General features: G+C 31.0%; 1 protein-coding gene across 1 annotated transcript in view; it reads right to left on the bottom strand.

The window, feature by feature from the left end:
• Positions 1-986: 986 nt before the first annotated feature.
• The window catches only part of LOC107455922 (uncharacterized), a 62,079-nt gene continuing 49,404 nt past the window's right edge, over positions 987-13,661 (bottom strand). Inside the window, exons 7-12 of the mRNA XM_016073650.3 lie at positions 12,128-12,272; positions 10,547-10,737; positions 7,990-8,181; positions 6,552-6,627; positions 3,322-3,374; positions 987-1,160 (exon numbers count right to left, since the gene is read on the bottom strand). Of these exons, the coding sequence (XP_015929136.1) occupies positions 1,044-1,160; positions 3,322-3,374; positions 6,552-6,627; positions 7,990-8,181; positions 10,547-10,737; positions 12,128-12,272 (774 nt within the window). The 3' untranslated portion in view covers positions 987-1,043. The remainder of the gene's footprint in view (positions 1,161-3,321; positions 3,375-6,551; positions 6,628-7,989; positions 8,182-10,546; positions 10,738-12,127; positions 12,273-13,661) is intronic.

The following is a 13,661-nucleotide window of genomic DNA, read 5'->3' as shown; positions in this document are numbered from 1 at the left end:
ATTACTTTAAAAATTTTGATTTTGAGCTCATCAAAGACAACATAAAATATAGCCCGGCAACCGCCTTTTTCCTATCCGACGGAGTTTTGTCCCGTAAATTTTGTAAATAGCTGTAAATACTTGTAAATAATTTTGCGCATTTATTATGTATTTCTCCTTTTCTCTGAGACTATGTGGCTACTGTGCACCTGAGAAGCTCGGGGGTAATACCTCGAAGGGAGGCGAGGCAGTCTGCCACAAAACCTCTCCTCTCTCTTAAATTTGTTTGTTCAATCTCACTACTTCATTTTAATTTTCTCTCAGTAAAAGATACTAAACCCCAACTTTCACCTTTCAGTTGCGCTTCGGCGATTTATTATTTATTTCCACTCAGATGAATTAGTTGGAGCCCCTAGCGGGGCTGATGCTAAGATAACCAACACATATGAGATGAGATGAGATATGAGATGTCCTTTCTCCTTTGTGTGATTGTGGGAACGTGACCCGCCCTATAAACGGGTTTGTGGTCGTGTGACGTGGGCGACGCTGCTCCACCGCCGTGGCTTTGCCACTGGTGCCCACTGGGTAACGAGAAGAGAGTAGCAGCTCTGGCATTAGAGGCCAATGGGACAATAAATCCCAAGTGCCCAACATTAAAATTTTAATTTTTTTATTTTTAAAAATGCATTATTAATGTATTATTGTATTGTAAAATGTATTATCTAAAAAAGCTTCAAAATTCGAAAGATTAAAAAAATAATTCAGTTGAAGAATACTTCACATTAGTTTCAACACAATTATTTTAAAATAATTGAATCAAATTTTTTAAAGCATTTTTTAGCATAGTTATTTAAAATAATTGATTAAAAAAAAAACTATTTTTAAATAATTAGTTTATTGAAATTATTTACTTAAAATAATTCTACTGAGCTATTTTTAATTCTTTGGCAGTCTTTTAGGTATTTTTTAAAAATAAATGAATCACAGGTATAAATAAAAAGTCACAATTAATTTTTTTAAACAACATTTATTGCAAAAAACGATAAAAAGTGGGATAAAAATAGTTAAGCGCGGGAAACTTTCAGCTTCATCTGGATTTCTTCAATAATTGGATCTATTCTTTTAGAAGCTCCTCTGAAAGCATCAACATCAGGTCCAAGCATCTTCATGAGTGCAGGAATCTGAAGGAAGAAAAAAAATCAATACATTTGTACTAATTCAAACGCGAATACATTGAAAACCTTCAATCTTCAGTATTTTATCGTAATAATGTGGAGTAGCTCAGGGATTAGTTCCAAGTATATTTATTGATTGTTCAATAAATAAAATCTAATATAGATTTTTCCGACTTTTATTTTGAACAACTCAGTATTTTGTCTGTCCTTGTCACGGAACGCTATTTTATAATATTACTCTAGAATTGTTTGCGCTAGGGTTTCGAAATTTGGACATCGATTGCGAGGAGCAATTTTAGCTATACCGATCCGAAAAATCGTTTTAAATTTTTAATTATTCCGTTCGGAAGAAATGTTCAAAAAAAATTTTTTTTACGCATTAGTTTACATTAGCCATTGTTAAAAATATAATTGCGAACGATTCTGTTTAAGATTTTATCACACGCGCTTTAATATTTATTTAATCAGTCATCACCGTGAATGACACGTGGATCGCTGCTACGTCACCGAATTTGCAATTCTAAAACTATATGTAACTACGTTTATTTTGTTTTTTGTTTCGTGTTTATAGTTACGCTTTTAAAACGTCTTGGAAAAAAATAAGATGAATTTTTTTAATGACTTAGTGAATCGCAAGACTAAAAAGTATGTAATAAAATAATTAACATTTAAAAAAAATTCTCTAAGGATTTGTACGAAGAAGTAATAAATAAAATATTGTACGTAACTTATGAAAATTGAGTTTTTATATAATCTTGATTAATTTTCCATGTATTATGCTTATTTTATCTGCATTTTATCGTAAAATCGGTTGCAAGAATTTCTTATAATTTTTTTAAAAAAAAGCAGATGAAAAGTCGGTGGATAACTTTTAGGAATGACTTCTGGCATAATGATAGGATTATCACGTCTGAGACTCAAATGTTTCAAGAGACTCATATTTGAGGTCATTTCAAATATGCTAATTAATCAGCGAAGTCGAAATTTTCAGTTGCGAAGTCAGTCACAAAAATCTACTCTCTCTCCGAATAAACATAGCAATTTTTCTGCGGATTCGGATTTTCTGACCTGCAAAATGAAAAAGGGTGGTCCCAATTTGGGAAATAAGGTCCCAATAGTTTGATCAGGAGAACGGTCCTAAATTTAGACACATTAATGATAATTTTACTTTTTGCGTACATCACTATATCTCAAGAGCTTTTTAAGCGATTTGAAAATTTTTGATAACAATTATAAAATTTATTTATGCCCAAAAAATTCACGCAAAAAATAATTTTTTACAGTTAATTATTACTATTTATTACTTCAGTTGAAAAAATGTTTAACTTGTAAGGTATAAAGTTTTCAACATCATTTTAAGAAGGAAAATTTTATATGGCAAAATACAAAACTCGAGTACAATCGATTGAATAGTTTCTTAGTTTTGAAATTTAAAAAAATCATTTTTTAAGATTTATTCATCCGATTTTATTCAAATTTTGTATCCGATTTACAATACAAATATTTGTCGACTATTATGAAATAAAACGATCATATAGTAAAAAATTTTTAAAAACTATTTTTTGAAATTTTTTTTTGCATCTTAATTAGGGCTCGCTTGCCAGCGAGTTCTAATTAAGAGGCCAGATTTAAAAACGTGCATATTTTTACACGTAGATTACGCACAGAAGTTTGAATATATGTCCTCCGACCATTTTCTTCTACAAAAAAAAAATGACGCTATTTTCAGAAATGACTAAATTTTCCCGTGTTCCTTCGTGTTTTTAAATATTTCATGGCTTTATTTAGGTCTATCCTAGTAAAAACAAATCTTTATCGTTGCTTTCACGTAAAAACCACATAATTTAGCTATCATATCAAAGGTTTAAACTTATAGATAAGGCATTATTTTCTCCGAATGAAATAAAAAGAAAATATAAAATTTTAGAAAGAAAAATTTAAAGAAGTAATAGTAATTATTTAAGCTATCTTTAAGAATATGAAAATATTAATCAATAAAAAGCCACGTTTAAGAATAGAAATTCAGTATTTCTTCATTGAAATTTGCGGTCACAATAGAGTAGCAATCACAAAGATGGCGGCATGTCGGGGCTTTAATTTGAGTTAGAAAACCCACTAAACATTGAATTATTACTGAAATTAAAATAAAATTCCTAAGCTAACTTACCTCATTATAACTAATGAACATGAACCTCAACAATGCTGTGAGACTTTGGAAAACTAGAAGAAAGATATATTGTTATTATCTTATTTATTATAATATGTAGAATATTTTTGTATTTTTTATTAACGCTTGTTTCTTGTTCTAATCAAAAACTTAAAATTTGGTATACTGTAGGTTGAGTCATTGACTTTGTTCGAGTCAATGGTCATTTGAACCTGGTCTGACTTGGTCAGATTTTGGAGGATTAGTTACCACAACAACAGGGATGGCGGACAAATTTGTTAAATTTATTTTGACATTTCTTTTCCTTTTTACTAACCTTTATGGTAACTTATTGATTATTCATACATGGTTATAAATTTATGTGATAATAATTTTCTAATTGGTAAAGATATATTGTACTTAAAACGTAAAGAATGCCATATATTGTATAAATATCTTCGTGTGTGGATTCTATAAATTCCTACAATGAATTTTCGTTAATTTATGTAAATTTTGAAAAATATTAATAACAAGAAAATTTAATGTTCAATGAGGGAAAAAAATTGTATATTTATATCTTTTATGAAATGTCATGTCGACAAAATATTATTACATTTTCATTAAAAATTCTTTCTTTTTTTCAATAATTTTGCGATTCTTTTTTTTATGCAGGGTGTTCTGATTAAAAATATCAAAACATGTTAGATGACCGGAAAAAACTAAGAGGAGGGGAAAGGTGACAATTAGAAATAATTTCAAGTTTCATCAAGCAATCAAACTGGTTGTAGTAATTTATTGGTATAGTTCTGAGGACAGTTTTTTTTTCATGTTTTCAAAGGAAAATAAAAATCTATAATAAAGTGCAATGATTGCGGAATACACTGTGTGAGTATTATTATTTAATAAATATATTAATATGCTAATTGTCTTTTTTATGAATTATATTCAATTATGATTAGTTATTATAATCATTACAGGATGAACGTTATTTTATGCAACTATGATAAACCGAAGCATATTTCTTTGTATGGAACTAAATAAAACATGCAAATTAATATATATATATATATATATATATATATATACATACACTGAAGAGCCAAAAAAACTGGTATATCTGCCTAATATCGTGTAGGGTACCCGCGAGTACGCAGAAGCGCCGCAACACGACGTGGCATGGATTCGATCAATGTGTGAAGTAGTGCTAGAGATAATTGACACCATGAATCCTGCAGGGCTGTCCATAAGTGGGAGTAAGAGGGGGTGGGGATGTCTTCTGAACATCACGTTGGAAGGCATCCCAAATATGTTCAATAAAGAACATATCAGAAATTCGTTCGTTCAGAACGTTTCAGAAATTATTATTATTTTTAATTTTTGTAATTTCACAAATTAAAGTCAACTTACTTGATGAAGCGAAAATTTAATACACTTTTTACTGTTTTACATATGGGGTCTTTTTTTTTAAAATCACTTTATTATCAAAAAGATTGAAGATCGAAATGAATTACTTTTGAAATGTACAAATATATAAATATTAGGCATAACTGCCATGGAGATCCAGACATTTGGCAATTGTATTCGTTTTTTTACCCTACGATTTGATAGAGTTTTCAAAGCTCAATGTTCATTAAAAAGGCTTATGTGTGATAACTGAAGATATTATTACTTAAGAGATTATTACTTAAGAGAGATTATTAATTATTGAAAGGGAAATAATTTACACTCATGTTTGTGTAAAATGCAACACCATCAAGGAAAATGCAAAACGAACAGAACTTACGCGAAACGTAAAGTCAGGTAAGACATGCAAATTATTAGAATTACAAAACGATTGCGCGTGTGTGGAACGAGAACTGTTCTATGCTCCTCGTATTCCAGTTGAAATCAGTTATCGTCTTCTGTCTGCATGGACACAGGAGGAGCATACATGGCGAAAACCAGACAGTGAGGCACACCGTAGGGATGGACAATACAGCAGCATCTCCTGTGTTAGCACAACGTTTGAGAACAGCTACTTGTGTTTTGTTGTCTAGGTCTACGGTTCGTTGCCGTCTAATGCAGCATCAACTGTGTGTAAGGGTTCCTCTACGCAGGATTCCTATGGGGATGAATCACAGACACCTCCGATTTCAATGATCTCAGCATGCATGACGTACCCTGCAGCAGTTCTTTGATTAAATCTCGCTACCATCTGGATTTTATTCTATAACCGTCGTTGAACAGCGGACCAAATTTTCAGTTTACGACTGCCAATGTTCAACTCCGTAGCCTTGTAATTTTGAGCCCAATCCAGAAGACAAGGGAATTCCTGGATCAAGTGTTAAGAGAAATTTGCCTTCGTGGAGGACTTTTTGATGGAACTAATCAGCATTTGCTTTACATGTAGAGGTAAAAGCACGAAAACCTCCCATGGTTAGCCTGATGGCAAGGGGACTGTAACCAATGATCCGTCTACCACTGAGGATATTTTACGTCAGCACTGTGGTCGAATTCGAATCAATCAGCCATTGCCGGGATTCGAACCCTGTTCAGCTCATTGGGAGGCGAGCGCTTTATCCTCTGAGCCACCACGGCTCTACCATCTGGATTGAAATGATCGAAGAAGTTGCAGATGTTACAGAGGGGGCATCTACTCCAATAATGTATTTGCTGATTGAATCATGCTTTGGGAAGCTATTTTGTGCAATTGTGGATCTCATTAAGTACAAATTGTGGACAACTTTGATAGTGGACGTAAGGGAAATTGTCTAACCAGATGTCTTCCCCATTATTCGATGCATGACGTGTGTTATACTTTAAGCAAAATGATGCCCATGCGTACGTTTCCAAGACTGCATGCAGCCATCTTTGGTGCCTTACTAGTTTTAGCTTTTTCCATTGCCTGGTGGTTCTCCGGTAGTGCATTTCATCGGTCAACGACTCGCTGCTCGTACAGCTGATGGGGTACACAGTAAGACAGAGCTTTTTCGTCAAGTCATATGCAATGTCTTTTCCCAGGATTATATTCACAGCCTGTATGCCTTAACATAGCAGATATATAATATATTGATTTCCGACATTCTTTTTTTTAATCTTGCACATTTGATCTTTTTTTGTGCCACTGTCGGCATTATGTGGAATAAATTTCCCCAATTCCTGACAAATCCTTTATACTGTTGCAATCTTCATAAACATTAGTGTATTTTGTTTAATTATGGTAGTAAGTTGGTTATTGTTCTATACATATGCTCATTAATAAATTTACGTACGTAGTTCCTCAGGCACTTGTTCTTGGAGAAACTGGAGAACAGCCATGGCTAGTTCTGTAGCAATATCATCGAAAAGCTGAAAAAGAAAACAGACAAAAATTATGCAAACAAAATTATAAAACAGAGGCTTAGCATTTTTAATTTACGAATTTAGAGAACATTTTTAATTATTTTTGCTCCATAAATTTTATGACAGTCCATTTTTAAGATTTCGTACAAATTCAACTGCAATCGGATTAAAATTTCCACCAAGAGCTCTGATGGTAGTGATGGTTTTATCTGGACGAATAAAAATTCTTTATCTCCAGATAAAAAACAATCCCAAGTCAAAATTTTTGATGGTTTTTTATTGATGGACCAACATAATCTTGATGGTAACCCTCAATAATTCCATCATGAACCATTATATTTTTGATGGTAACCAACATAGGTAACTATCACTTCAATGTAGGAATTCGGACTGATTTATGATGGTTCAATATTAGAATAGCAATTTGTTTTGATGGTTTGTTCATGGTGAACCATGGGAAATTTCCATCATAGTTTCTTAGAAATCAAATTTTAGAATGATCATGAACCACCATCACCCCAATTTAGGAATTCACACTAATTCTTGGTGGGCCAACATAAAAAAAATTGTTTTGATGGCCTATTCCTGTTAAACCAACAATAATTATTATTAAATCATCATGAAAATGCACTGTTGGAACCATAATGGATCATCAAGATCATAGATCATCACGGATTGTTGGTCCATGAGAATCAGACTTCTCTTGATGGTTAACCATCATAGCATTAAAGTATCATTTTCCATCATGGAATGATGGAAGTTTGTTGGCATATCAAAAACCATAAACGCAGAATGGAAAATGTTGGATGATGGTGACCATCAAATGATGTTGGAACATCATAAATCACATTGAAACCAACATAAACCATCAAGATATTTTGATGTTATCATCAAGAATTTTGACTTATGATTATATAAGAATGAAATACATTAAGTATATTACTTGACTTAATGTGCCCCTTAACTAATTCAGGTTGTTTAATCAGTTTATGCTATACTTCAGGAATAGTACTCTCAAAACTTCCTTTATAATGAGTTTTCTATGAATTAATTGTATGTTACATTGCAGGAAGTGACTGTCTAACAAAAATTTTATGTAAAAAATTGAGAAAAAATATTTGAACTTCTTTTAGAAACAGTTTTCGATAATTTTTTATTTATTTAATTATTTATTCACAAAGTGAATGCATTAGCTTTCTATCTAATTTCTGCTAACTTTAATTTATAAAAAGTAGACACTATATTAGAGTTTAGACTTTTAATTATAAAGTAAGTTTTATTTGTATAAGATAGTATTTATGGTTATTCTTGGGGGGGGGGCATAAGTTTTGTTCGTATGAGAAACAAACAGCAGAAAATGTCACTTGCTTCTTTTTTCAGTGCTAGATTATAGACAAGAGCACATCCCCTTTCTCTAGTTTCTGGTTTTTCTGCCAGTAGTCCATGGACGGCAACTCTGACGGTCACGCGGCTGTTGTTGCAAGGTTTTCCTTCTTCATCCCATTCAGATATGTACGTCAGCCAATCATAACTGCTGGGATTGGAACACAGATTGCACAACTGCAATAAACATAATGGGAAGATAAATTAAAGGCAAAAACTGAGTACAGTAGAAACAATTACTTAAATGTTTGACTGAAATATGCCAATCAAATTATTTAAGATGCTACTTTAGCACATTTAATACATTTTATAACCAATAATAACTGATATTATTCCAATAACTACTCTAAACTTATTATTCATGTTCCCTAGCGTATGAAAAATGAAGTGATTAGTACCTACCCAATGGTGGATGCAAAATAATATTTAAGATAGAAGAAACTAAGAGCATTGTTAAACTTTGAAGAATCAGTATCGGGGTTAATCACAACAAAATTTAAATTAAAAACTCCAAACCACAGGACCCCAATCTTTTCTGGCTTACCACCCATTTTGCTAGATAAAAATTTTTCAACGTCCTCTTTAAAAAATATATAACATTTATTAAACAATTAAAAAATAACCTTTTTAAATTCTTTACTATTTTCGATATGATAGATTTTTAACCACATTTGTTAAAAATTTCTGCTGACCGATAAATTTATATTTGAACTTCTTTTTTTTAGCATTTTTTTCTTTAAAAATAGTCGTCACGTAAATGCTTGAAAATATATTCACTTATGTATCACCTTTCAATTACATATAAAATTTAATAATATTAATTTAAATATTTTATGACTTGTAAAATTTGAAATTATAAATTAAAATATTAAACTGCGCGTACATACTTATAAGATTTTGGATAAAATAATGAATATAATAGGGTTGAACTGCAGTGTGTTAGATGTTTATTGGTGCATACAGTACAAGATCATACGTATTTTCGAATCAATCACAACAGTTATAATTTACAAGCAAACTATAAGAAACTCGAAGTTTATAGAAAAAATATTTACGAAGAAAGTTTGCATATCTTATAGTAATCTTTTTCTCAATAAATTGATAAATTAAAAACATGTAATGTACGCAGAGTTAAATATGTATTGGTTTTTCGATCAAAAGTAATAAAAAAATTGATAAAGAAAATGAAGGAAATTTAGAGAAAGCAATTAAATGTTACCATATTTAAATCATAACATTTATATCATTTATATTTATATTTATCACTTATATTTATATTATTTATATTTATATCATTTATATTTATATCACTCGCCTTACGGTGAGCATCATTATTTAATAAAAAATGATGCCTTGAATTTCACGAAACTTTCTTCATTTTTGACAAAACCGTTTCCTGGTATATGCTCCGAGTGAAAATCTCGTCAAAGTGACGAAGTAACTATCGTCTCTTCAAGGAAACAAATTTCGTCAAAATTAAAAAAATGTTTCGTCATTCTATTTTTTCCAAAAAAAAAACCCCCTTATAGCTCCTAACTTTTCTAATAATCACTTTATCGTAGATACCATATAGGTGGATAAATGTAGCCCAAACAACCTATGGAGGAAAGATAGTTGTTGTAGTTCATTTACGTCGCACTAGAGCTGCACAATGGGCTAATGGCGACGGTCTGGGAAACATCCCTGAGGATGATCCGAAGACATGCCATCACAATTTTGATCTTCTGCAGAGGGGATGGCACCCCCGATTCGGTAGCCCGACGACCTGCACACGAAGTCGCGCACTTTACGGTAGAACAGTTTAACGAGGACCAATATCGCACACCCTCGGTCCATATGCAGGCTGATCCAAGTGGTCACCCACCCGCACACTGACCGTAGCCAGTGATGCTTGACTTCAGTGATCTGCTGGGAACCGTGTCTTAACGATCAGTCCACTGCGGGACGGAGGAAAGATAGAACAAAGAGATAAATTATACACATTCCCAAAGCGGAATACGAACCCGAGATTTTCCGTGAACAAGGTCAACTCCTTGACCACTTTCCAGAAACCGGTTGAAAATCTTCGTCACTTATTTTCGATCATCTAGTCTTTCTTCCAGTTTTTAAATTCTAGTTAACAATCTCCCACAATGCACTGCGATGAGGTTTTGAGTTGAGGAAACAGTTTCGTCATATATTTGAGAGTTTACCTTTTGTCACAAATAATGTGATTTTGTGACGAAATAATTCTCAAAATTAACGAAATACTACTCAAGGCTTACTGAATCACCAAAAGTGAGAATTTTATTTGTAAAATGTAGTAAATTAGTTTTAATATTAAAATTTAAGGGAGTCTAATCTGAGAAAGTTGATCGAATTTAAATTTATGTCTCAATAAAAGGCTAAAAATATTTTATCCATTGCATTACAACACTAAAAAGAAAAATTAAGCGAGTTATTTGGATAAAACACTGAAACCTATAAAATATGCGTGTGTTAAGGATGAAAAGTATTTTTCATCTTCTGTTCTAAGATTAAACATACTGAATCTTTTACTTACCAATCCGCAGGTTTCGGTTTGTTCCTCGACGGGTAAAAATTCGACCCTATTAAAATAACTCATGAGATAATGTTTTTCTCTGTCTTGGTGCAATAGAAGAATGACATCTTCCTTCAATGATGCTGCCTGCATTACTTTTAAACATAAAATTGGAACGTCAGGTGGAAGAGTTCGGTCATTCAGAAGCCTACCTAGAATAAAGATAGATTTATGACTTATATGTCCTATTTTTAAAACATCCAGGGTCATTGTTTGATCAACTAATAAGATTGGGGGACACCAGACTGATACTTACATAAAATTCCCAAAATTGGCCCAATTTTCCGCAGCTAATGTCGTCGCGTTTTCGTTGTCATTTAGTTACAGGTTTTCATTTTTTAAAGAGTCATGATAATGTAACGACTGTTACAGCTTTATACAAACTAAAACACATAAGACCACGTTCCTATTTTGTTTTAACAGCAAAACGTAACGTTCAAATGCAATGAAAGTCTTGTTTAAAAAAATATTGTTAAGTGAAGCTGAACATTTAGGCCCTGGTGATGTTTTATTTTTTTCTCCCTACTTTTTTTTAGACTTTATATGTTTGGGGGAATTCCGTAGCATAGTCGTGCTATTGATAGGGTGTGAAAATAAGGGATTGAAATGAAACTTATTTCTCTTTTTTTAGACGCAATAAATTTTATGAACTTATATTATTCTTATATTTTAGATCTTAATGCATATCCTTAAAATTCCCGATTTACTATCACTGGAATACATATTGAAATTTACGCTCCCCTGATATATAACAAATTAAAAGAATTATTTATTATAATGTATTTTAATATAAGTAATTAATGTGATGAAAAAATCAAGAAATTTGGAATAGAATATCAAAATAGACGAATAGAATTAGCAGCGGAATCGAATAAGAAACAGACAGAACGGACGGCAAATGGACCGAAACAAACTCACTAAAATATCATCAAAAGGTGATTGAAATTATGAGCGAAAAAACTTGTTTTCTACTAGTACTGACACTAGTTGCAGTAGTGACGCAATTACAGTTACATTTTTAAACAGTTTACCTAAATTTAGAATCAACAATTTTTTCATGTAAAAAAGAAAATACTACAAAGAATACTACAAATTAGTATGTTAAAATATAAGAAAAAATACATTAATATTTTGCAAGTGATTACTAAATTAATAAACTTTTTTTCTTCAAATAATTAATATGTATACAGAAATAACGTAACACTTAAGGCAACTATTGCAAGAAGTCTTTCGAAAATTTGAATATGTGTATAGTTTGTCTAAAATAAGAACTCCCCCAGACATTCGTCTGGACCTGCGGCGGTGACTATGGTAACGAGGTATGACTATTTTAAGTAGGGATGCGGGGTCACTGTTTTGGAGTGGTTTCGGCTCGAGTCGGTAAGAGAAAGGGAATCTTTCTTCGGTCTCTTGTGTTTGTCTTAGAGTGAAGCTACCCTCCATAAAATACGTCATTTTTGTTTCCATAGTACCAGACAGCCTCAGACTTTGTGGCGGGAGGAGTTCTTAGCTTAGACAAACTGTAACTATGTTTTTATTTACCTATTGCTTCTAGATGTGTTGTTCCCAGTGCCCAAGCTCCTCCTTCTGTTGTTAAATACTCCATTATTTCATGGAAATCTTTCACTTCCTGTGGATTAAGCTTACCATCCATAATTTCTAAAAGTCTTTTAAGCAAACCAGGACCCTGTAAGTTTAAAACAAATAGTGAAATTACATAAAATGAATTGAAATTGTTTGAAAGGTTTCACAAAACTCGCAAAAAAAAAAAAAAAAATTTACCAAAAAAGAAAAAAAAAAAAAACGCTCGCAAAATTATATTGAAAGCGGTTTTTAGTTAGTACCAAAATTTGAAATTTGTAATTATTCCGTTCAGTAGGTACCGGTTCACCATAAATTTTGATTTTCAAAATTATAGTTTTTATTACCATAAATTTAGTAAAAAATACAAAACTGGAAAGTAAATTTAATCCAATAAATGTTTTTAGGTATCATGAAAAAATTGCCTAATTTTATTTCAATTAAAAAATTTTATCACATATTAACAAACCATATTTTATTACTTCAGTTTTGATCATATTTTTTTCAGTGTGTCAAAAGAAATTGAGAAAACTCAAGGTTCTTCAATATCTTCTTCCCATTTTTTTTTCTTTTTAAATTTTTTTTATGCATAATCAATTTATTTCCTGTTTCAATTTTAATGTAAAAATCAATTTAACAAGTATTAGACATTCATAAAAATTTTAATTTAGGAAAATAGTAAAATTTTTGAGTATTTTCTTACTTTTAACAATTAAAAACATTTATTTTTTAAAACAACGAATCGAGTTTGTTACAACTATTATTGTTTTGCTACCAGTATTTTTTTTTCATTAAAAGTAGCTTCACTATAATATTAAAGGCATTTTGATTGTTTCAGCAAAGCATAGCTGCATTTAAATTACTTTAGTATCTCCTTTCACTAGCATGAAGCTACTATTTATTTATGGGCCAAGAGACTTTCAAACAAAACAGTTATGAAAATTAGAAGTTAATGTTAGAACTAATTTTATATTAGTGGTTTTTTGATAAAATTAATTTTGATTTATTTCTTTAGACAAAAACAATGTATTTTCACTTTAAAATAAGAATGTACGTAGCAAAAATTCTACTATTACAAAATTTTTTGGTTCTAAGAAAATGACAATAATGGTCTCGTATTAATAACATTTAAAAAAAGAAGCGGTGCATTTTTACGAAATGAGAGGTAAATATATTTCCCTAAATATTGAAGGCGAATTAAAATTTTTATGAATTAAGATGATAGAAGATATCAACGTTGTTATTTGTTTGCTAACTATAAAAAATTATTAAACGTTAAGCTAAATACAAGATATTATTAAAAACTGAAATAAACGTGCTAAATGAAATGAATTGATTTCATATTAAATATTATTCAATTCATTTATTTTTTTCTTATAACATTAAAACTAAAAAAAGATTCTAAGAAACAAATATGAAGTTGGAATACTTTAGGATTCAAATTATGTTCAATTCTTAAATAAGTAAAGAAAATTTCGAAAAAAAAAAAAACTGC

This window comes from Parasteatoda tepidariorum, chromosome 2 (assembly GCF_982258835.1).
Source record: "Parasteatoda tepidariorum strain Cologne lab strain chromosome 2, Ptep-v5.0, whole genome shotgun sequence".
NCBI classification, from domain to species: domain Eukaryota; kingdom Metazoa; phylum Arthropoda; class Arachnida; order Araneae; family Theridiidae; genus Parasteatoda; species Parasteatoda tepidariorum.
Note: the sequence above shows the minus strand (reverse complement) of the source record. Positions and strands in the feature narration are given on the sequence as shown.